Consider the following 25,891-nt stretch of genomic DNA (forward strand, 5'->3'; position numbering starts at 1 on the left):
CATTTTTCCAGTAGTCATGTATGGATGTGAGAGTTGGACTGTGAAGAAAGTTGAGCACTGCAGAATTGAAGCTTTTGAACTGTGGTGTTGGAGAAGACTGTTGATAGTGCCTTGGACTGCAAGGAGATCCAACTAGTCTATTCTAAAGGAGATCAGCCCTGGGTGTTCTTTGGAAGGAATGATGCTAAAGCTGAAACTCCAGTACTTTGGCCACCTCATGCAAAGAGTTGACTCACTGGAAAAGACTCTGATGCTGGGAGGGGTTAGGAGAAGGGGACGACAGAGGATGAGATGGCTGGATGGCATCACTGACTCGATGGACATGAGTCTGAGTGAACTCCGGGAGTTTGTGATGGACCGGGAGGCCTGGCGTTCTGCAATTCATCGGGTTGCAAAGCGTTGGACACGACTGAGCGACTGAACTGAACAGAACTCAAAGAATTTTCAGCAGAGAGGAGGCCAATGTGGTTTATCAAAATTTCAAAAACCTGGCCATGGATCTTCTAATGCAACTATGTTCATAAAAACATATGAGGGACTTCCTTGGTGGTCCATTGGCTAATACTCTGTGCTCCCAATACAGAGGACCTGGGTTAGGGAACTAGATCCCACACCCCATAACTCAGACCAGGCACAGTCAAATAAATAGTAAAAACAAAAAACAAACAACAACAACAACAAAAAAAACACACACATGAGAAGATTCAATACCATAAAGTTCTTTGCCATCACTGAACCAGACATGTTATGTCTATGGATCTTTCCCTAAGAGGAACCTCCTACTTAATGTTGTAGGCTTTGGAATTAGAGTTCAAATCTGGGAGTTCAAGTCTTTCAGTTAATTTCAAGTCTTTCACCTAATTTCAAGTCTTTCACCTAATGTGTGATATTAGGCCAGATACTGACATTCTCTCAGGACCCCAGTTTCCTCATCTGTATGTTGGAATAAATCATAATATTCTCATGGGATTGCTGGGAGAATTAAATGATTAAATGGATTTTAGCACAGCAGGAAGGCAATGGCACCCCACTCCAGTACTTTTGCCTGGAAAATCCCATGGATGGGGGAGCCTGGTAGGCTGAAGTCCATGGGGTCGCTAAGAGTCCGACACGACTGAGCGACTTCACTTTCACTTTTCACTTTCATGCACTGGAGAAGGAAATGGCAACCCACTCCAGTGTTCTTGCCTGGAGAATCCCAGGGACGGGGGAGCCTGGTGGGCTGCCATCTATGGGGTCACACAGAGTCGGACACGAATGCAGTGATTTAGCAGCTTAGCAGCAGCACAGGGCTTAACAAATATAAATGCTTAATAAACAGTGGATAGTATCTGTCACTACCTGTCCCCTTTAGAAAGTCATATCTGTTTAAATGGCTCAATTAAAGATTTTAAGTATAGCAAAACTGGCGATTTCAGATCTTCTAATAAAGGAACTAGACCAATATATGGTATAAAGAAAACATATTTCTAATAACTGAGGGAACTTGCTAGTATCAATGCATGTAATATTGCTGTTCCCAAAAAGGAATTTTATTTTATGAGTCTCTTCATTTACTTAGGTGAATCAGCAAAGAAAGAAATGGAGGCTCAATCAAAAGTAACTTGTAAGACCTTCAGGTTGCTAAAGGGTCACCTATAGGAGATGAGAATGAAAATGATATAAAGGACACAAGAGGTTAAAAGCCGCAAATACAGAAATTATGAAATAATAAAAATAGCAAGGAAAGTAAGCTAAAAACAATATATAAACAATAAACATCTAAAAATAATTACATAGTTTATAAAACTATAGGATCTAGCACAAAAAGCTAGAGGGCTAAAAAGATAGAGTAGGTAATAACATACATTTTTTAGATTCCTTGTACTCATAGAAACAAAGCAAGTCATCTACACCAGTGCAGTCTAAGAGAACTTTCTGTGAGAAAACAAACGTCTATAGTCTAGGCTATCCAATATGGAGGCCCTAAGCACATGTGGTTATTAATAACTTGAAGTGTGGTAGTGTAACTGAGTAAAATTTTCACTTTTATTTAATTATCATTAAATGTAAATAGCCACCCATGGCTAGTTGATGACTACTATACTGGACAACACAGCTGTAGACAGAAGCAGCTTCCACAACCTATCTTCAGGGCTCAAAGGAGACCCCTTCCTCAACTGCAGCCCTTTATTAACTGTGGCCCCTTGGCAGCCTTCACATATTTCTATCTAATGAGCAAAAGGAAACTTGAGAGCACCACCACAAACTTGGGGTTGAAATTATTTTCCTTCTTCAGTCTTTGATTCATCTAGAAGAGGGAAAAGTCTTCCACATGTACTCTACATGATACAACATGGACCCTAAAGAAATCTTGTAGCAGAAGAAAAACCATGTTAAAATGACTCAGTGTTATGTCTAGGGCTCCTCACTCTCCCTGTTCTAACCCTTTAGAGGTCAATGACATTTCTGTTGTGCTTTCATAGTGCCATCTGGTGACTATCTTAGCTATTCATACTTACTACTTTTTTAAGCTTTTATTTATTATCTATTTAAATTTTGACTGAGCTGAATCTTTGCTGCTACACCCCGGCTTTCTCTAATTGCGGTGCATGGGCTTCCTTGAGGTGGCTTTCTCTTGTTGCAGAGCATGGGCTCTAGGGCGTGTGAGCTTCAGTAGCTGTCGCGCCTGGGCTTAGTTGTCCCACAGCATGTGGGATCTTCCTGGACAAGGATCGAACCCATGTCCCCTGCATTGGCAGGGGAGTTCTTAACCACTGGACCACCAGGGAAGTCCTCATTTATACTTTTTAAATGTCTGCTTTATTTGTGGCTTAACCCATCCCCACAGAAAACTGCTTGAGATCAGATACTATATTATTCGTGAGTGTATTCCCAATGTACATTCCAATGCATTTTAAATATTAATTAATATTTGTTATAAGAATAAATTGAATATACTATGTTTTCTCAAAATCTTTCATTCTTTCCTCAATGCATTTATAGCCTGGCTTTCACTCTCATTATTCCATCGTAATTACTTTTACCACTTTCATCAGGCTTCCCAACACACCAAGTTGGATACTTTTCAAACTCTCCTCTCTCCACTCCAAAGTCCGTATGTACCAAAATGAAATTCAACATTTCCTCTCAAATTGGTTTCTCTTCCTATATTTACTAGTTTAATTAATAGTTCTACATACAATCCAAGCTGCCTAAGATAAAGTAATTTTTTAAAGCTAGGCATCATCTTTGATATTTCTTCGTGTATCATGCTCAACTGATACCAAGCACTGTGGATTCTACAGCCCTCTTTAGCATCTTTTAATCTGCCCTCTCTGCTCTGACTACAGTGCTACTACCTTAGGTTAGCCCTTCACCACTTCTTATCTACATTTTCATAGGATGTAAAATAAGGAAATAAAAAATAGGAACCTCACTTAAATATAGTTGGGAAACAGAAGAGGGAGCTCTCATGCCCTTTGAGGATGACAGAGCCCAAAAGGCAGAAAGACTCTTCCTCATTCCTGGCAAGGATTCAGGATTAATGAAAGGATTAATGAAAAGCCATGGACTCTTTGCTTACTATTGCCCTCCCACCTTCCTTTTCCGCTCTTTAAATGTATTCTCTTTCCTTTGTCACGTGGGGATCTGCACATGGCTTACCTTGGTTGCAGACTCAAAACTATAATTTTCTGCTGATCCTGAATAAAACTGTCTTTGCTAGAGAGACAGCTGGCAGTCTATTTGTTTCAGGTCAACAAGGACCTTCTCTCTGCTTTTAATCAAGCTGCTCTACAATGGGTCTTCTATACTACCATAATAATAACTTCTCTAAAAATGCAAAAATGATTACATACTTGCTCTGCTGAAAACTCACTAACTCCTCCCCCTTTCTCATCTCTAGGCCTCTGGAATGAAATCCCAACTCTTTAGCATAACTTACAAAGCCTTTTCTAATGTGGCCCTTGCCTAACGCCCACTGCATGGTCTAAAGAAACATGCAGTTAGAACTCTTAAAAGTACCTGAGAGAAACAAGCACAAGGGGATTAAAACAATGCATTATAATACTTTACTGTTTGTATTTTGAGCCAGTGTAGCACTCCAATCTCAGTTAGACTATGGGAGAAGGTCCTTTATTCATAAGTAAGGTCTGCTGGAATGGCCTAGATTTGCACTATTCAATATGGTAGCCAGTAGCCACATATGTCTATTAAGTATATGATATGTGCCTAGTTCAAATTGAGATGTGCTCTTAGTATAAAATATATGAAAATTTTTAAAGACAATAAAAAAGAACAGGTGTAGCTTCTTACCCAAGATCCAGACTTCTGAAGGAAGTAATAGTGAAGGCAGAAGGAAGGAGCCTTGATCTTCTATTAGAAGTCAGTTCAAATCATGATATCAAACCTACTGTGATAAACAGGATCTCTTCTTTGCCTAGGCAAAGTTTATTGTCTTTAAATCACTACAACAGTCTACAAGATCTACCCCAGTTCTTATCTCACTGACTTTATCTCCCACCTACTCATTCCCCCAAGTTCTAGGATTACCCCAAGCAACCTCCTCTCCTAGAGCTTATACCTTGGCTGTTCCCTCTGCCTATGACATTCTCCACATAGCAATAGGCATGTCTGGCTCTTTTCTCTTCCTTCTTTCATCCTTGTCTTATGACTCCAATTTAAAGCAGAATTCTGTGTATATATCCTTGCTCCAGTTCCCTTTTCTTGCTTCATTTTTATCCATGTGAAATACTGTGTACTCTATTTTTTATTGGGCTATTTTCTGTCTTCAACAAATGTAACCCCAGTGCTTTGTGAGAAGACTACATGAGCTCTCTCTGTATCACAGACACACACACACAGTTGTTTTGTACACTGATGTACCCTTAGTACCAAGAATAGTCCATGGGACCCAGTAGGCATTCAATTATTCATGGATGAATGAATGAAAGAAAAGTATCTAAGAATTTCCATCAGTCAGCTTCTCTTTCCTCAGTCACCTTCCTGGGACCTGACTGCAAAACAGGAAATTTTTTTTAAGACAAAAATAATTCATGCTGACAGAGTATGAGATGGTTGGATGGGATCCCGGACTCGATGGACATGAATTTGAGGGAGCTCCAGGAATGTTGATGTACAGGGAAGCCTGACATCCTGCAGTCCACGGGGTTGAAGAGAGTCAAACACAACTGAGCTACTGAACTGAACTGAACTGAATTGAATGCATTGCTTTTTTTATTTTTTATATTTTTTAAAATTTATTTATTTTAATTGGAGGCTAATTCAGGAGGAGCTACCCCACGTCCGAGCTCAGAGGCGTCAGCCGAGAGTCCCAGGCTGCGACCACACAGGAGCGGTGGAGAGGAGCTACCCTACGTCTGAGGTCAGGGGCGGTGGCCGGGAGGAGCTACCTGCCACCCGAGGCCAGGGGCGGTGGCCTGCAGGAGCAACCCCACGTCCAAGGAGCGGTGGCTGTGCGGGCAAAGGAGGGCCAGAGGAGCTACTCCATGTTCAGGTGAGGAGTGGCAGCGATGAGGAGATACCCCTCGTTCAAGGTAAGGAGCAGCAGCTGCGCTTTGCTGGAGCAGCCGTGAAGAGATACCTGCCATTCAAGGTAACAGAAACCCAAAGAAGATGGTAGGTGTTGCAAGAGGGCATCAGAGGGCAAACACACTGAAACCATAATTACAGAAAACTAGTCAATCTAATCACATGGACCACAGCCTTGTCTAACTCAATGAAGCTAAGCCATGCTGTGTGGGGCCACCCAAGACGGGCAGGTCACAGTGGAGAGGTCTGACAGAATGTGGTCCACTGCAGAAGGGAATGGCAAACCACTTCAGTATTCTTGCCTTGAAAACCCCATGAACAGTGTGAAAAGGCAAAATGATAGGATACTGAAAGAGGAACTCCCCAGGTCGGAGGTGCCCAATATGCTACTGGAGATCAGTGGAGAAATAACTCCAGAAAGAATGAAGGGATAGAACCAAAGCAAAACAATACCCAGTTGTGGATGTGACTGGTGATAGAAGCAAGGTCCGATGCTGTAAAGAGCAATATTGCATAGGAACCTGGAATGTCAGCTCCATGAATCAAGGCAAATTGGAAGTGGTGAAACAGGAGATGGCAAGAGTGAATGTCGACATTCTACGAATCAGCGAACTAAAATGGACTGGAATGGGTGAACTTAACCCAGATGACCATTATATCTACTACTGCGGGCAGGAATCCCTCAGGAGAAATGGAGTAGCCATCATGGTCAAGAAAAGAGTCCGAAATGCAGTACTTGGATGCAATCTCAAAAACGACAGAATGATCTCTGTTCGTTTCCACAGCAAACCATTCAATATCACAGTAATCCAAGTCTATGCCCCAACCAGTAATGCTGAAGAAGCTGAAGTTGAACGGTTCTATGAAGACCTACAAGACCTTTTAGAACTAACACCCAAAAAAGATGTCCTTTTCATTATAAGGGACTGGAATGCAAAAGTAGGAAGTCAAGAAACACCTAGGGTAACAGGCAAATTTGGCCTTGGAATACGGAATGAAGCAGGGCAAAGGCTAATAGAGTTTTTCCAAGAGAACGCACTGGTCATAGCAAACACCGTCTTCCAACAACACAAGAGAAGACTCTACACTTGGACATCAACAGATGGTCAACACTGAAATAAGATTGATTATATTCTTTGCAGCCAAAGATGGAGAAGCTCTATACAGTCAGCAAAAAAAAGACCAGGAGCTGACTGTGGCTTAGATCATGAACTCCTTATTGCCAAATTCAGACTAAAATTGAAGAAAGTAGGGAAAACCACTAGACCATTCAGGTATGACCTAAATCAAATCCTTTATGATTATACAGTGGAAGTGAGAAATAGATTTAAGGGCCAAGATCTGATAGATAGAGTGCCTGATGAATTATGGACGGAGGTTTGTGACATTGTTCAGGAGACAGGAATCAAGACCATCCCCATGGAAAAGAAATGCAAAAAAGCAAAATGGCTGTCTGGGGAACCCTTACAAATAGCTATGAAAAGAAGAGAAGCAAAAAGCAAATGAGCAAAGGAAAGACATAAGCATCTGAATGCAGAGTTTCAAAGAATATCAAGAAGACATAAGAAAGCCTTCCTCAGCAATCAATGCAAAGAAATGGAGGAAAACAACAGAATGGGAAAGACTAGAGATCTCTTCAAGAAAATTAGAGATACCAAGGGAACATTTCATGCAAAGATGGGCTCAATAAAGGACAGAAATGGTATGGACCTAACAGAAGCAGAAGATATTAAGAAGAGGTGGCAAGAATACACAGAAGAACTGTACAAAAAAGATCTTCATGACCAAGATAATCATGATGGTGTGATCACTCACCTAGAGCCAGACATCCTGGAATGTGAAGTCAAGTGGGCTTTAGAAAGCATCATTACGAGCAAAGCTAGTGGAGGTGATGGAATTCCAGTTGAGCTATTTCAAATCCTGAAAGATGATGCTATGAAAGTGCTGCACTCAATATGCCAGCACATCGGGAAAACTCAGCAGTGGCCACAGAACTAGAAAAGGTCAGTTTTCATGCCAATCCCAAAGAAAGGCTATGCCAAAGAATGCTCAAACTACTGCACAATTGCACTCATCTCACATGCTAGTAAAGTAATGCTCAAAGTTCTCCAAGTCAGGCTTCAGCAATACGTGAACCGTGAACTTCCAGATGTCCAAGCTGGTTTTAGAAATGGCAGAGGAGCCAGAGATTAAACTGCCAACATCCGCTGGATCATGGAAAAAGAAAGAGAGTTCCAGAAAAACATCTATTTCTGCTCTATTGACTATGCCAAAGCCTTTGACTGTGTGGATCACAATAAACTGTGGAAAATTCTGAAAGAGATGGGAATACCAGACGACCTGACCTGCCTCTTGAGAAACCTGTATGCAGGTCAAGAAGCAACAGTTAGAACTGAACATGGAACAACAGACTGGTTCCAAATAGGAAAAGGAGTATGTCAAGGCTGTATATTGTCACCCTGCTTATTTAACTTCTATGCAGAGTACATCATGAGAAACACTGGGCTGGAAGAAGCACAAGCTGGAATCAAGATTGCTGGGTGCAATATCAATAACCGCAGATGAGACCACCCTTATGGCAGAAAGTGAAGAGGAACTAAAAAGCCACTTGATGAAAGTGAAAGTGAGAGTGAAAAAGTTGGTTTAAAGCTCAACATTCAGAAAACGAAGATAATGGCATCTGGTCCCATTACTTCATGGGAAATAGATGGGGAAACAGTGTCAGACTTTATCTTTTTGGGCTCCAAAATCACTGCAGATGGTGACTGCAGCCATGAAATTAAAAGACGCCTACTCCTTGGAAGGAAAGTTATGACCGACCTAGATAGCATATTCAAAAGCAGAGACATTACTTTGCCAACAAAGGTCCGTCTAGTCAAGGCTATGGTTTTTCCAGTGGTCATGTATGGATGTGATAGTTGGACTGTGAAGAAGGCTGAGTACCCAAGAATTGATGCTTTTGAACTATGGTATTGGAGAAGACTCTTGAGAATCCCTTGGACTGCAAGGAGATCCAACCAGTCCATTCTAATGGAGATCAGTCCTGGGTGTTCTTTGGAAGGAATGATGCTGAAGCTGAAACTCCAGTACTTTGGCCACCTCATGCGAAGAGTTGACTCACTGGAAAAGACTCTGATGCTGGGAGGGATTGGGGGCAGGAGGAGAAGGGGATGACAGAGGATCAGATGGCTAGATTGCATCACTGACTTGATGGACGTGAGTTCGAGTGAACTCTGGGAGTTGGTGATGGACACGGAGGCTTGGCGTGCTGAAATTCATGGGGTTGCAGAGTCGGACATGACTGAGCGACTGAACTGAACTGAACTGAATTACTTTACAATACTGTAGTGGTTTTTGCCATACATTGACATGAATCAGCCATGGGTTTACATGTGTCCCCATCCTGAATCCCCCCACCCCCCACTTCCTTCCGAATCCCATCCCTCTGGGTCATCCCACACCTGCCCTTTTAAAAGGAGAAAAAAAAAAGGGAAAACCTTGGAAGTGATAATGTATTCTCTGAGAGTAGTAATTTGCATGTCAATGTGACTGAATTTGCCAAATCTGATTAGAGACTTTTTTGTGTTAAGAAAAAGAGGAAGCCTAAGCCCAACAAAGCTAGTAGAAGTGATGAAATTCTAGGTGAGCTATTTCAAATTCTAAAAGATGATGCTGTGAAAGTGCTGCACTCAATATGCCAGCACATCTGGAAAACTCAGCAGTGGCCAGAGGACTGGAAAAGGTCAGTTTTCATTCCAATCCCAAAGAAAGGCAATGCCAAAGAATGCTCAAAGCAGCACACAACTGCACTCACCTCATATTACTAAAGTAATGCTCAAAATTCTCCACGCCAGGCTTCAACAGTACATGAACCAGGAAATTCCAGATGTTCAAGCTGGTTGTAGAAAAGGCAGAGGAACCAGAGATCAAATTGCCAACATCCACTGGATCACTGAAAAAGCAAGGAAGTTCCAGAAAAGCATCTACTTCTGTTTTGTTGACTATGCCACAGCCTTTGACTCTGTGTATCACAGTGAACTGTGGAAAATTCTTAAAGAAATGGGAATACCAGACCACCTGAACTGCCTCCTGAGAAATATGTATGGAGGTCAAGCAGCAACAGTTAGAACTGGACATGGAACAACACACTGGATCCAAATCGGGAAAGGAGTACATCAAGGCTGTATACTGTCACCATGCTTATTTAACTTATATGCAGAGTACATCATGAGAAATGCTGGGATGGAAGAAGCAGAAGCTGGAATCAAGATTTCTGGGAGAAATATCAATAACCTCAGATATGCAGATGACACCACCCTTATGGCAGAAAGTGAAGAGGAACTCAAAAGCCTCTTGATGAAAGTGAAAGAGGAGAGTGAAAAAGTTGGCTTAAATCTCAACATTCAAAAAACTAAGATCACTGCATCTGGTCCATCACTTCATGGCAAACAGATGGGTAAAGAATAGAACCAGTGACAGATTTTGTTTTGGGAGGCTCCAAAATCACTGCAGATGGTGACTGCAGCAATGAAATTAAAAGATGGTTGCTCCTTGGAAGGAAAGCTATGAAAAACCTAGACAGTGTAGTAAAAAGCAGAGACATTAGTTTACTGACAAAGGGCTGCGTAATCAAAGCTATGGTTTTCCAGTAGTCGTGTATGGATGTGAGAGGTGGACCATAAAGAAGGCGGAGAACCAAAGAATTGATACTTTTGAACTGTGGTGTTGGAAAAGACTCTTGGGAGCCACCTGGACTGCAAAGGAGATCAAACCAGTGAATCCTGAAGGAAATCAGCCCTGAATATTCATTGGAAGGACTGATGCTGAAACTCCAATACTTTGGCCACCTGATGAGAAAAGCCAACTCATTAGATAAGACCCTGATGCTGGGAAATATTAAAGGTAGGAAGAGAAGGGGATGACAGAGGATGAGATGGTTGTGTGGCATCACTCACTCAATGGAAATGAGTTTGAACAAACTCTGGGAGATAGTGAAGGAATTCAAAGCCTGGCATGCTACAGTCCATGGAGTTGCAAAGAGTCAGATACAACTTAGTGACTCAACAACAACAACAATAACAAAGACACACAGAGCAAACTGGTGGTTGCCAGAAGGGGTGGAAGTTGCATGAAATAAGTGAAGAGGATTAAGAGGTACAAAACTTCACTTACATAATAAATAATCATGATGATGTAGAAGGAACAGATATACAATCATAAGGAACAGATCAAAAATAATACAATTATTTTAGATGGGGACAGATGGTTATTACATTTAACATGGTGATCATTTCATAATACATGCAAATGTCAGTGATTACACACAATGATTAATGATGTCATAATGTGTAAAACAACTATATTCCAGTATTTTAAAAAAGCATTGAGTATGGCTATGGAGGAAAACTGAGAAAATTTATAGTTGAGCTCTGAGGCCAGGTGTTGGGTGAATCCTTCACATGGATGTTACGGTAAGTGTTGGGATGAAGAAGAATATAAGCAGGATTTCTAAGTTTTCAGTTAATAAAGGAATGTGACCAGAAACTCAACAGATCATAGAACCAACAACTTTCAAGCATTTCTCTCCCAAGTTTCAACAACTTGCCGCACATTCATAATAAAAGAGCTGCCTTTTAAAATATGATACTTCTACTTTGATCATGAAATCAACCACTGGATAACAGGTAGAATATCCCTCTGAAAAATAAAATGAATGCAAAACTTCATTAAAATGTAAAGAACTACTTTTACTTTCTGTATATGAAAATGACACAACGGAATCTGGTGATGGGGTTAAAGGTTTCAAAGGAAGAAAGCAGATAAGGATAATTCAGATTCCCTGAAATAAGACCATTTACATAAAATATTTAACAAAGACATTTTTCATAAAAGAAAGCATACCTATGTTAGGTTATTTTTGCTTGTCATACTTACCAGTCCAAGGACAAATATATTCTGCATGATTTTTCCAGACAATTTACTACTTCTTTGGTGACTCTTTCAGGTTGCTAATGGCTCAGCAGGAAAACTGCCAAGCTACTCAAGAGTGAAATTCTTCAACAGGTGCAATGAAAACCTCTTCCAGAGGCACATCTGGAACAGATTTCCTGCCTAAGTGAATGTATTTCTGCAGGTGATTGTGTGGTGAGTGAATACTTCTTGAATTGCAAAGAAATCTGTTGTGATAATTTTACCACTCTATGTAGCAGCGACTGACATTTCCCAAGTACGCTTATCAGTAGAAGATGTAAATACACCAAAATATGTATATATTTTAATAGATTATTTAAATGTACTCTTATTCATCCACATATTGCATTTATCAAACTTTAATTTCTTTTGTTTACTTTTTGTCCTCTCCCACTTGAACCCTCCTCCCATCTCCCACCCCATCCCAATTTGTTACTTTTATATGGCAAATAAATATAAGTGGAAAGTCTAATACTTCCCCACACAATGAATTGTCTTATGCACCACCCTCTCTCTGGAGACCACTTCTGAACAGACTGGAAGAAATTCCATTCATATATGTTTTCTTCAAGCTATGAGACCATAGAGAGGCAGAATCTCTGCCAACAGCAAATATCAATGATGAAATAAATCAATATACAACACCTAAGAGTTGACCCTTGGACAACAAGGATTTCCACTGCTCACATCCACTAATATACAGATTTTTCTCAATAGTAAATGTCTGTCTAGTTAAAGCTATGGTTTTTCCAGTAGTCATGTATGGATGTGAGAGTTGGACTACAAAGAAAGCTGAACACTGAAGAACTGATGCTTTTGAACTGTGGTGTTGGAGAAGACTCTTGAGAGTCCCTTGGACTGCAAGGAGATCCAATCAGTCAATGCTAAAGGAAATCAGTCCTGAATATTCATTGGAAGGACTGATACTAAAGCTGAAACTCGAAAACTCTGGCCACCGGATGAGAAGAACTGACTCATTTGAAAAGACCCTGATGCTGGGAAAGATTGAAGGTGGGAGGAGAAAGGAATGACAGAGGATGAGATGGTTGGATGGCATCACTGATGCTATGGACATGAGTTTGAGTAGGCTCCGGGAGGTGGTGATGGACAGAGAAGCCTGGCGTGCCACAGTCCATGGGGTCACAAAGAGTTGGACATGACTGAGTGACTGAACTGGTAGTACTAGACAACTTGCAGTTGGTTGAATCCCTGCAATCAGAACATGGATATAGAGGAATTACAGATATGGAGGGCTGACTATACGTTAAACACGGATTTTTGACTGCTTGGAGGGTTGGTGCCCCTCCACTCATTGTTTAAAGGTCAGCTGTATAGTCATAAACTGATCTAATGGTCACTGTTATGCTGAATCTTCTTTTGAATCAACTTGAAAAGTAGTTCTATATTTTAGAAAAGAATAAAGAAAAAAAGGATCTACTTTGTAGATAAAATATATTTAAATAATGAATTACTACCAGTTCTTAATATAGCCAGTCTATTCATTAATTCATCAAATATTAATTCCATGGTCATTATGTACCTGGCATTCTTCCAAGTACTAATTAGATTGACATGTATTATAACCAAGGTTCTCACTTCATATATGGGAATTACTAAGCAGTGAAGAAATATGTAAATTATTTTAACATAATACATGAATAGATTAGGGCTTCCTGGTGGCTCAGACAGTAAAGATACTGCCTGAAATGCAGGTGACCTGGGTATGATCCCTAGATTGGGAAGATCCCCTACAGAAAGGAATAGCTACCCACTCCAGTATTTCAATATGTCAGCAAATTTAGAAAACTCAGCAGTGGCCACAGAACTGGAAGAGGTGAGTTTTCATTCCAATCCCAAACAAGGGCAGTGCCCAAGACTGTTCAAACTACCAGGCAGTTGCACTCATTCCCCATGTTAGTAAGGTTATGCTCAAAATCCTTCAAGCTAAGTTTCAATAGTATGGGAAGTGAGAATTTCCAGATGTACAGGCTGGATTTAGAAAAGGCAGAGGAACCAGAGATCAAATTGCTAACATTTGCTGGATCATAGAGAAAACAAGGGAATTTCAGAAAAAAAACATCTACTTCTGCCTCACTGACTACACCTTTGACTGTGTGGATCACAACAAACTGTGGGAAATTCTTAAAGAGATGGGAATACCAAACCACCTTACCTGCCTCCTGAGAAACCTGTATGCAGATCAAGAAGCAACAGTTAGAAACAGACATGGAACAGGCTGGTTCCAAATTGGGAAAGGAGTACGTCAAGGCTGTATACTGTCACCCTGCTTACTTAACGTATATGCAGAGTATATCATGTGAAATGCTGGGTAAATGAATCATAAGCTGGAATCAAGATTGGTGGGAGAGAAATCAACAACTTCATATTTGCATATGATACCACTTTAATGGCAGAAAGTGAAGAGAAACTAAAGAGCCTCTTGATGAGAGTGAAAGAGGAGAATGAAAACCTGGCTTGAAACTCAATACTCAAAAAACTAAGATCATAGCATCTGGTCCATCACTTCATGGCAAATAGAAGGGTAAACAGTAGAAGCAGTAACAGATTTTATTTTCTTGGGCTCCAAAATCACTGCAGACAGTGACTGCAGCCATGAAATTACAACATGCTTATTCCTTGGAAGGAAAGCTATGATAAACCTAGACAGTGTATTAGAAAGCAAAGACATTCACTTTATAGACAAAGGTTCATATAGTCAAAGCTATGGTTTTTCATGTACAGATGTGAGAGCTGGACAAGAAATATGGCTAAGCACCAAAGAATTGATAATTTCAAATCATGCTGCTGGAGGGCTTTCAAATCACGCTGCTGGAGAAGACTTTTGAGAGTCCATTGGACTGCAAGGAGACCAAACAAGTCAATCTTACAGGAATTCAACCCTGAATGTTCATTGGAAGGACTGATGCTGAAGTACCAATACTTCACCACCTGATGTGAAGAGCCAATTCATGGGAAAAGACCCTGATGCTGAGAAAGATTGAGGGCAGGAGGAGAAGAGGGTGGCAGAGAAAAATGGTGAGATAGCATCACCGACTCAATGGGACATGAATTTGAGCAAACTTCAGGAGATACTGAAGGACCGGGAAGCCTGGTGTACTACAGTCCAGTTCAGGGGGTCGCAAACAGACAGACAGGACTTAGCAACTGAATAACAACAACAATCAACAGATTGGCACACCTAATGGCTTAAAGTAAGACGGCTATTTAATTATCAAGTCTACCTCCTAGAACTAGACCATTAAATTCCTCAAAGACTGGAAAGGTGGGAGGAAAGGGAGGAAAAGAAAGGAAGAAGGATAAAATGAACTTCTGAGACCAAACTGAAAAAGCTATTTTACTGTTCATAAAGCTTGACTATAATGACTAATGGTATTTCTTCTGACTTGAAATAATCATCAATATTCATCAAAATCATATGGTCTTGAATAGGGAACTAAATTCAATATTTTGTAATAACCTATAAGGGAAAAGAATCTAAAAAAGAATAGGTACTTATATGTGTAAACAACTGAATTACTTTGATGTATATCTAAAACTAACAAGACATTGTAAATCATCTATATTTCCTTAAAATTAAAAAAAATAGGGTTTACCAGTACTGAAGGGAGAACACTTTCATCCCCGCCATGGCTGAGCTAATCCAGAAGAAGCTACAGGGAGAAGTGGAGAAATATCAACAGCTGCAGAAGGACTTGAGTAAATCCGTGTCAGGGAGGCAGAAACTAGAGGTACAACTAACAGAAAATAATATCATGAAGGAGGAACTGGCTCTACTGGATGGGTCCAATGTGGTGTTTAAACTTCTGGGGCCCATACTGGTCAAACAGGAGCTGGGGGAATCTCGGGCCACAGTGGGTAAAAGGCTGGACTACATCACAGCTGAGATTAAGTGATATGAATCCCAGCTCCGGGATCTAGAGCGGCAGTCAGAACAACAGAGGGAGACCTTTGCTCAGCTGCAACAGGAGTTTCAGACTGCCCAGGCAGCAAAGGCAGGGCTCCTGGGAAGGCCTGGCACTGTCCTGGGGGTGGGGGAGGGGAAGAAATGAGGCAGCTCTAGCGTCTATACTGTAGCTAATAAAATGTAAAAATACCTGGCGTTTTCTGACCCCCCCAAAAAAATTTTAAACATCCACCAATCAAATTTTTAAAAAGCATATGGTCCCACTTGAAATCCTATACCTACACTTAGAACATGATGTAGGACTCTGAGAGTCCAGAGGAGAAATCAGTCCTAAGTCAGCCCCAACTCCTCATTTAGTTTTATGATAAAATAAAATATATTTTTCTTATAATAAAAGTCTTAGAGAAAAACTGTAAAATATAGGAAAGTAGAATTGACTATTATTATAATCCTACCTCCCAAAGACAGCCACTGTTAACATTTTGTATGTTAGATTAGTATCAAAATCTAAAATCCCTGTGGTACAACTTTATATAATGCAATAAATGCCAAAGAATGTTCAAACTATACAAAAAAGATCTTAATGACTCAGATAACCATGATGGTGTGATCACTCACCTAGAGCCAGACATCCTGGAATGTGAAGTCAAGCAGGTCTTAGGAAGCATCACTATGAACAAAGCTAGTGGAGGTGATAGAATTCCAGTTGAGCTATTTCAAATCCTAAAAGATGATGCTGTGAAAGTGCTGCACTCAATATGCCAGCAAATTTTAAAGACTCAGCAGTGGCCACAGGACTGGAAAAGGTCAGTCTTCGATCCGATCCCAAAGAAAGGCAATGCTAAATAATGTTCAAACTACCACACAATTGCACTGATCTTACATGTTATCAAAGTAATGCTCAAAATTTGAGGAAAGTAATGCTCAAAGTAATGCCAGGCTTCAACAGTATGTGAACCGAGATCTTCTAGATATTCAAGCTGGATTTAGAAAAGGCAGAGAAACCAGAGATCAAACTGCCAACATCCGATGGATTATAGAAAAAGCTAGAGAGTTCCAGAAAAACACCTATTTCTGCTTTATTGACTACGCCAAAGCCTTTGACTGTGTGGATCACAACAGACTGGAATATTCTTAAAGAGATGGGAGTACCAGACCACCTTACCTGTCTCCTGAGAAATCTGTATGCAGATCAAGAAGCAACAGTTAGAACCAGACATGGAACAATGGACTAGTTCCAAATTGGGAAAGGAGTACATCAAGGCTGCATATTATCACCCTGCTTATTTAACTTGTATGCAGAGTACACCATGTGAAATGCCATTTCATCATGTGAAATGCCATAGTACATCATGTGAAATGCCAAACAAGCTGGAATCAAGATTGCAGGGAGAAATATTAATAACCTCAGATATGCAGATGACACCACCCTTATCGCAGAAAGCAAAGAGGAACTAAAGCGCCTCTTGATGAAAGTGAAAGAGGAGAATAAAGAAGTTGGCTTAAAACTCAACATTCAGAAAACTAAGATCATGGCATCCGGTCCCATCGCTTCATGGCCAATAGATGGGGAAACAATGGAAACAGTAACAGACTTTATTTTCTTGGGCTCCAAAATCACTACAGATGGTGACTACGGCCATGAAATTAAAAGACACTTGCTACTTGGAAGAAAAGCTATGACAAATCTAGACATCATATTAAAAAGCAGAGACATTACTTTGCCAACAAAGGTCTGTCTAGTCAAAGCTATGGTTTTTCCAGTAGTCATGTATGGATGTGAGAGCTGGACCATAAAGAAAGCTGAGCACTGAAGAACTGATGCTTTTGAACTATGATGTCAGAGGAGACTCTTGAGAATCCCTTGGAATGCAAGGAGATCCAACCGGTCAATCCTAAAGGAAATCAGTCCTGATTATTCATTGGAAGGACTGATGCTGAAGCTGAAGCTGAAGCTACAATACCTTGGCCACCTGATGCGAAGAACTGACTCATTGGAAAAGACCATGATGCTGGGAAAGATTGAAAGTGGGAGAAGAAAGGGACAACATGGGATGAGATGGTTGGATGTCATTACCGACTTGATGGATATGAGTTTGAGCAAACCCCGGGAGTTGGTGATGGACATGGAGGCCTGACGTGCTGCAGTCCATGGGATCACAAAGAGTTAGACACAACAAGTGACTGAACTGAACTCATCATACAGGGTTCATAAAAAACTACAATAAAAAAATTAAGTGGGGTAGTTCCAGCTATGCTTTAACGATGCAATTTGAACTCTGAAAGAGATTATGAGTTGCTTAACGAAAGACAGCTTGCTTTAGACATCTTTATTATGGCTTGGCCATGTGACAAAGCAGTAAACCTTGTACATACTGTTCAATCCATAAGTGTTCACTGAATATTTAGAAAGAAACGGAATCAGCAAATTTTTATATTCAGGACTCTTCCTTCTATGATCACTCACCTGCTTACTTCCCAACTCTTCCCCAGCAACTTTATTTCTGATTCACTGCCCTTTACTTCAGCAAAAGCAGTGTTGTTTTATGAATTCATACCTTTATTATTTCCCACCTTCTCCACTTAACTAAGTTCTACTCATTCCTCACAATTTAGCTCAGCTATCATGTTCTTAAAGAAGTCTCGCCTGACTCCATCATCCATCCCCAGACTAAGCTAAATGGTATAATTCTGGACTGCCAGAGTACCCAATGGGCTTCCCTGGTGGCTCAGACAGTACAGAATCCGCCTGCAATGTGGGAGACCTGGGTTCGATCCCTGCATCAGAAAGATCCGTTGGAGGAGGGCATGGCAACCCACTCCAGTATTCTTGCCTAGAGAATCTCTATGGACAGATGAACCTGGAAGGCTATGGTCCGTGGGATTGCAAAGAGTCGGACACGACTGAGTGACTAAGCTAGCACTTAGTACCCAATATAAGTATCCAATAATGCAGTTGCCACAAAACATAGAAACTAACCACCTAAATATCTGTGCCCACTCATAGACTGTAAGCTCTTTAAAGCTTCTGTCTTTATAGTCACAAATACTAGCACAGATTCAACAAATATTTATTGAATGAATGAAAGAATGAGCAAACTCATCTCATTCCTTTTTGCCTTAATTTTTCTCTCTTTAACTTACCTATGTTTGGTCAGCTGGTCACCCACAATTTTAACTATCTTAAAAAAACAAATGAACAAAATCCTCTTTGGCCAAACAGAAATCAAAAATTAAAATGACCCTGAGTTCTACTTATTCATATAGCCAAAAAGTATTCCTTCCTAATATTTTACAATTAATATTCAATAACTACTTAACATCACCACCACTTTCTCCTAATGTCCTCTAAAGCAGAATCACATTTTAATATTCACTCTTTCACAATCACACATATTATTTATTTCTACTCTTCTTTCTCCTTGAAAAGATATAGAGTAACTCTTTCTCTACTGATGCCATCACATCTGTACCTTTCCATTTCTAGAGCCCCTGCCTTTAATCTCTTCCAGTTCAGTTTGCTCTAGTTGCATCAAAGGAATAATTTAGTATATTGAAACTACATATAAGGAATTTCTGTTTATTATTATTCAGTATTCTAATTACACAGAATCCACAATTTTTAGCCAGTCTTTTAAAGATATGCATCACACCTTCATCTCTACCAGTATTCTCGTTTCCTCTAAAAAAAAAAAAAAAAAAATTATTTCCTTGTGTTTCCAGGTATGCATTTCCCATTGAAGCCAAGCAAATGTTCTTGATGTATATCATAGTAAATCTGCAAATTCCTGCATGGTTACCTTTGTATATTGAGCTTTCAAGCTTTCCCTATTGTCTTTGTACCTTGATTCATTTTTTAAATTTAAATTAATTTTTATTGGAGTATAGTCATTTTGCAATGTTGTGTTAGTTTCTGCTATACAGCAAAGTGATCAACTATACATATACATATATCCAGTCTTTTTTTACATAACCTTCCCATGTAGATCACCACAGAGCATTACGTAGAAAACCCTGCACTGTACAGTAAGTTTTCATTAATTAATCATTTTATAAAAAGTAGTGTATATATGTCAATCCCAATCTCCCAATACATCCCTCCCCCACTACACCCCTTGGTATCCATGGTTGTTTTCTACACTTATGACTCTATTTCCTCTTTGCTAATAAGTTCATCTGCTCCACTTTTCCAGATACCACATACAAATGATATTGTATAGTATTTGTTTTTCTCTCCTGAGTTACTTCATTCTTGATGACAATCTCTGGGCCCATCTATGTCACTACAAATGGCATTATTTCATTCCTTTTCATGGCTGAGTAATAAACCACTTTGTCAATTCCTCTGTTGATGGACATTTAGGTTGCTTCCACGTTGTGGCTGTTGTAAACAATGCTGCAATGAAAGCTGAGGTGCATGCATCCTTTCAAATTATGGTTTTTCTCCAGCTATATGCCAGGAGTGGAACTGCTGGATTATATGGTAGATCCAGTTTTAAAAGGAGCCTCCATACTGTTCTCCATAGTGGTGGTAACACCGACAGTTTAAGAGGGTTCCTTTTTCTTCACTGGAGAAGGAAATGGCAACCCACTCCAGGACTCTCGCCTGAAACACTCCATGGACTGTCGCCTACATGGACTGTCGCCTGAGGAGTCTGGTAGGCAACAGACAGTCCATGGAGTCGCAAAGAGTCGGACACGACTGAATGACTTCACGACTTCACGACGACTTTTTCTTCACACCTTATCCACTTGGTAGATTTTTTTGATGATGGCCATTCTGACTGGTGTAAGATGACACTTTGTTGTAGCATTGATTTGCATTTCTCTAATAATTAGTGATGTTGAGCATGTCTTCATGTGCTTTTTTGGCCATCTGTCTTTTTCGGGTAAATTTCTATGTATACATTCTGATCAGTTTTTGATTGAGTTATTTGTTTTTTGATATTGAGGTGCATGAGCTGCTTGTACATTTTGAAGATTAATCCCTTATCAATCACTTCATTTGTAAATATTTTCTCTCATTTCTCTCATTTCTCTCAGGCCATCTTTTCATTTTGTTTATGATTTCCTTTGCTGTGCAAAATCTTGCAAACTTAACTAGGTCTCATCTGTTTACTTTTGTTATTATTTTCATTATTCTAGGTGGTGAACAAAAACATCTCTCTACATTTCTCCTCCTTCTTAATTACCTTCGGGAATATTAATTGCTCCCTTAATAAACAACCTTTTAACATTTGTATTGTACCTGAACTGACACTATATTGCTCTGTAAGTTTTTGGGAAGAACTTTATGTGTGCACTTCTGGATTACTGTTCTCCCTTACAGGGTTTAATCCAGCATCACACTCTGTCATATAAGTTGGCTTTTTAATTTAAGTTGGCTAATTTATAGGTGGCCCTAGAGGTAAAAAACCCACCTGCCAATGCAGGAGACACAGGAGATGTGGATTCGATCCTTGGATCAAGAAGATCCCCTGGAGGAGGGTATGGAAACCCACTCCAGTATTCTTGCCTGGAAAATCCCATGGACAAAGGAGCCTCATGGGCTACAGTCCATAGGGTCACCAAGAGTCGGGCACCACTGAAGAGACTTAGCATGCACCAGTAATTTACTATCTTACATTTAAGGGGACTCAGTAAATGCAATTGCACTAACTGACTGTTCTTCAATAAACTTTACAAATGATAGTGAAATAAACATTAAATTTAAATTATAGTTAGTGTTTAAAATCAGTAAACACTATATAACCCTCCTATAACCCTACTTATCTTAGAATATTTGCATAAAGCTTTTGCATATGTATTCAATTGTTATTTCTGCTTTTAAACCTCATCCCCACTTCATACTTCATTCCTTTTACTACTAAACGCCCATGTAATGAAACCTGAAGGAAACTGAAGGGCATACCAGAGAATATCACTTTTCACTTAAGTCTCACTGCTCATAATTATTTACACATCTGGTATGAAGCCATCATATCAATATTCTACACATTGAGAGCTTTATTTATGGCCCTTGGTGGCTCAGATGGTAAAGAATCTGCCTGCAGTGCAGGACACCTGAGTTTGATCCCTGGGTCAAGGAGATTCCTTGGAGAAGGGAATGTACCCACTCCAGTATTCTTGCCTGGAGAATTCCATGGACATAGGAGGCTGGTGGGCTATAGTCCATGGAGTCACAAACAGATACAACTGAGTGACTAACACTTTGACTTTCACATCAAAGGATAATTAATACGTTCAGTTGAGTTCAGTACAGTCGCTCAGTCGTGTCTGACTCTTTGCGACCCCATGAATCACAGCACGCCAGGCCTCCCTGTCCATCACCAACTCCCACAGTTCACTCAAACTCATGTGCATCGAGTCAGTGATGCCATCCAGCCATCTCATCCTCTGTCGTCCCCTTCTCCTCCTGCCCCCAATCCCTCCCAGCATCAGGGTCTTTTCCAATAAGTCAACTTCGCATGAGGTGGCCAAAGTATTGGAGTTTCAGCCTCAGCATCAGTCCCTCCAATGAATACCCAGGACTGGTCTCCTTTAGGATGGACTGGTTGGATCTCCTTGCAGTCCAAGGGACTCTCAAGAGTCTTCTCCAACACCACACCTCAAAAGCATCGATTCTTCGGCACTCAGCTTTCTTCACAGTCCAACTCTCACATCCATACATGACCACTTTCTATCACAGAGCTTAACAAATTTACTTATACAATTTAGCAACAAGAAACAGTAAAAGAAAATGCCACAGTAAATGTTTCTGCCCATATATTGTCACCAGGTTAATAAAAAAATTCACTTTTAGGGGAATACTATCTAAGAAGTAAATAACATAAAATGCTATTTTGAATAAAACTTTGTGTCCATATATTCATTTTGTATTATTTCCTTTAAAGAACAAACTAAAGGTATCAAAAACCCATTAAGATATGTAGTTAATGGATAAAACAGACTTGATCAATATATTAAACAAAAACTTACAGGATCAGCAGGTCCACAGAATTCTCGAAATGTCATTGTAGGATTAGTTTGTTGAATCTCCATTGCTACACAAGGCCCAGAATACATTTCTGTCACCATTTCCTATAATATATAAATAAGATAATATTAACAAATGAGTATAATTTAATAATCTTTTGCTTCTCTTCTATTAATTGCACTACTATTCTACTGGACTCAAAATGTTAAAGTTATCTTTGATTTCTTCTCCACCTGTACCCTCTATGCCAAGCAGTTCCCACATTTTGTCTATTTTTCCTATAAAAATGTGTTTTAGATATGTTCCTTTGTCTCCATTCCTACCATTATCATACTAATGCTTTATTACTTGATATGTTCACTATTTGAAATTATCTTCTGGTACATATTTCTTTTAAAAGGCTCTCTCCTCTCAAACACAATACTATCAAATGAACATTTTAAAAGATATATTTTCCAAACTGTTTCTCCCAAAGAAACTTATAAAAATCATAATGAGTTTCAGCAATGAGAAATAATAGGCATCAGATTCATTTTCTCACATTAAACATCTAGAAACTAAAAGCAATAAACAAATATTGTTTTCAGACACTGAACAATAGACAGCACAGTACCATGATCCTCAAGAGACGGAAAATGAATGGGATCAGCTGTACAACTGCCCATCTTACTGCCTGAAGGCTTCTAGACAGTGAAATAGGTATAGGAAACACAAAAGAGCCCAACATTCTCACTGAATAGAACAAATCGAGACTGGAGTTTAGGGAGGCTGATGAGGCTACGATTTGCCGAACAGAATACTAGAGGAAGTGGGAGAGCAACAAGAGAGTAAGTCTCAGGGATCTGCAGAGAAGTTTTTGAGTCTTAGACTGTAGGTTGAGTCTGTGTATATATAGAGGATACTACCGAAGGCTGAGAAAAGAACTCCCAGACAGCAGTAAATGAAACAATTCATAAATACAGTATAAGACTGGGAGGAATCTGTACTCCCATGAGCTGGAGTGGAAGCCCCTATATGATATACAGAGCATCATGTAGAGACCTTAGAATGGTATTATACTCTAGTTGTTATTGTTCAGTCTCTTAAGGGTATACAATACCTTGTGACCACATGAACTGCAGGACACCAGGCTTCTTTGCCCAACACTATCTCCCTGCATAGCCTCAAACTCATATCCATTGAGTCAGTGATGCCATTCAACCATTTCATCCTCTGTTGTCCCCTCCTCCTCCTCCCTTCCATCTTTCCCAGCATCAGGATCTTATCTAATGAGTCGGCTCTTTGCATCAGGTGGCCAAAGTATTGGAGCTTTAGCATCAGTCCTCCCAATGATATTCAGGATTGATTTCCTTTAGGATTGACTAGCTGGATCTCCCTGCATTCCAAGGGAATCTCAAGAGTCTTCTCCAACACCACAGTTCAAAAGCATCAATTCTTTGGTACTCATCTTTCTTTATGGTTCACCTCTCATATCCATACATGGAAAAACCATAGTTTTGACTAGACAGACCTTTGTCAGCGAAGTAATGTCTCTGCTTTTTAAAACACTGCTTAGGTTTGACATAGCTATTTTTCCAAGGAGCAAGCGTCTTTTAATTTCATGGCTGCAGTCACCATCTGCAGTGACTTTGGAGTCCAAGAAAATGAAATCTGACACTGTTTCCACATTTTCCCCATCTATTTGTCATGAAGTGATAGGACCAGATGCATGCTCTTAGGTTTTTGAATGCTGTGTTTGAAGCCAGCTTTTCACTCTCCTCTTTCACTTTCATCAAGAGGCTCCTTAGTTCCTCTTCATTTTCTGTCATTAAAATATACCATAGTAGTTGGCCTAAACTTGCCTTATGTATGGAACACTCTGTATCTATCCTATGAAAGCTTAAAAGCATGTCTCAGAAGTGTCAAACTGATTCCAAGTAACTTGTCCAAGGGCCAGAACAAAATCAAACATTTTTTAAAGGAATACAGTGACACCATGTAACAGTTGAAATTTCGCAACACCAGTACATAACAAAAATTGCCAGGAATACAAAGAAGTAGGAAAATATAAACTATCACCAGACCCAAACTCAAGAGACACAAACCCAGCAATGACAGAAATGATGGATGTAATTACAGAAGAAGTTTTAAAAGTCACTATAAATAGGTTCTACATGCTCAAATTATAGAAGAAAACATGTACATAATACATAGCAAAAAAAGATATTAAAAAGATACAAACAAAACTTCTAGACATGAAAACTACATCTGAATTTAGATCAATGAATTTGAAGGCATGCAACATAAACCATTAAAAAGCAAGCATGGAAAGAAAGAAGAGTGAAGAAAAACTTTTAAATTTTTAAAAAAGACTATGGGACACATCAAGCAGTGTAATTGGAGCCTCAAAAGAAGAAAGGATGATGAACAGAAATGTATTTTGAGAATTAATCGCTAAAAAGTTTTTAAATTTGATGAAACTTATAAACCTACAGATATAACAAAATCTAAGGAGAAAAAGTGGAAAGAAAAATAAAGTAGGGCACATCATAATCAGATTGGCTATAAAACAAGAACAACAACAAAAAACGCAGCAAAAAATACTGAAACAACAACAAAAACTGTAGAAACATCAAAAAAAAGAACAAAGATAAGGATTAAAACAACAACTTTTGTCAAATTCTATAATCAGCTGAGAAAATATTTGGAAAATATTTTTTGAAATGAATGAAAAATAAAGGCTTTTTCAGAGTATAGGTATTTAACCTCTTTGGTTAAGTTTATTCATAGGTATTTTACTCTCTATGACCCAATTTCAAATGGGGATTGCTTTCTAACTTTATCTTTCTGATAGTTCATTTTAGTGTAAAGGAAACCAATAGATTTCTATATGTTAACTTTGTATCCTGCAACTTTACTGAATTCACTTAATTCTAATAGTTGTTTTTTTTTTTTTTTTTTTTTGTGGAGACTTTAGGATATTCTCTATATAATACCACTTGTTGCTTAGTTGCTAAGTTGTGTCTCACTCTTTTGTGACCCCATAGACTGCAGATCACTGGTCTCATCTGCTCACCGGAATTTCCCAGGCAAAAATACTACAATGGGTAAGCATTTCCTTCTCCATGGGATCTTTCCAACCCAGGGATCATACCTGCATCTACTGCATTGGCAGGTGGATTCTTTAACTCTGAGCTTCCAGAGTAGCATATAATACCATTGTTGCTAAGTCACTTCAGTCGTGTCCAACTCTGTTCGACCCCACAGACAGCAGCCCAACAGGCTCCCCCGTCCCTGGGATTCTCCAGGCAAGAACACTGGAGTGGGTTGCCATTTCCTTCTCCAATGCATGAAAGTGAAAAGTGAAAGTCAAGTCGCTCAGTCATGTCCAACTCTTAGCGACCCCATGGACTGCAGCCTGCCAGGCTCCTCCGCCCATGGGCTTTTCCAGGCAAGAGTACTGGAGTGGGGTGCCATTGCCTTCTCCGTATAATACCATATCATTTGCA

General features: G+C 39.7%; 1 protein-coding gene and 1 pseudogene across 2 annotated transcripts in view; one reads left to right on the top strand and one right to left on the bottom strand.

The window, feature by feature from the left end:
* NME7 (NME/NM23 family member 7) overlaps nucleotides 1-25,891 on the bottom strand; it is a 247,373-nt gene that overhangs the window by 104,271 nt on the left and 117,211 nt on the right. For both annotated transcript variants that reach the window (XM_019976176.2, XM_070768118.1), the window contains exon 10: nucleotides 22,406-22,507. In XM_019976176.2, the coding sequence (XP_019831735.1) occupies nucleotides 22,406-22,507 (102 nt within the window). The remainder of the gene's footprint in view (nucleotides 1-22,405; nucleotides 22,508-25,891) is intronic.
* On the top strand, nucleotides 15,135-15,572 carry LOC109570325 (prefoldin subunit 6 pseudogene; annotated as a pseudogene).

This window comes from Bos indicus, chromosome 16 (genome assembly GCF_029378745.1).
Source record: "Bos indicus isolate NIAB-ARS_2022 breed Sahiwal x Tharparkar chromosome 16, NIAB-ARS_B.indTharparkar_mat_pri_1.0, whole genome shotgun sequence".
Classification (NCBI taxonomy): domain Eukaryota; kingdom Metazoa; phylum Chordata; class Mammalia; order Artiodactyla; family Bovidae; genus Bos; species Bos indicus.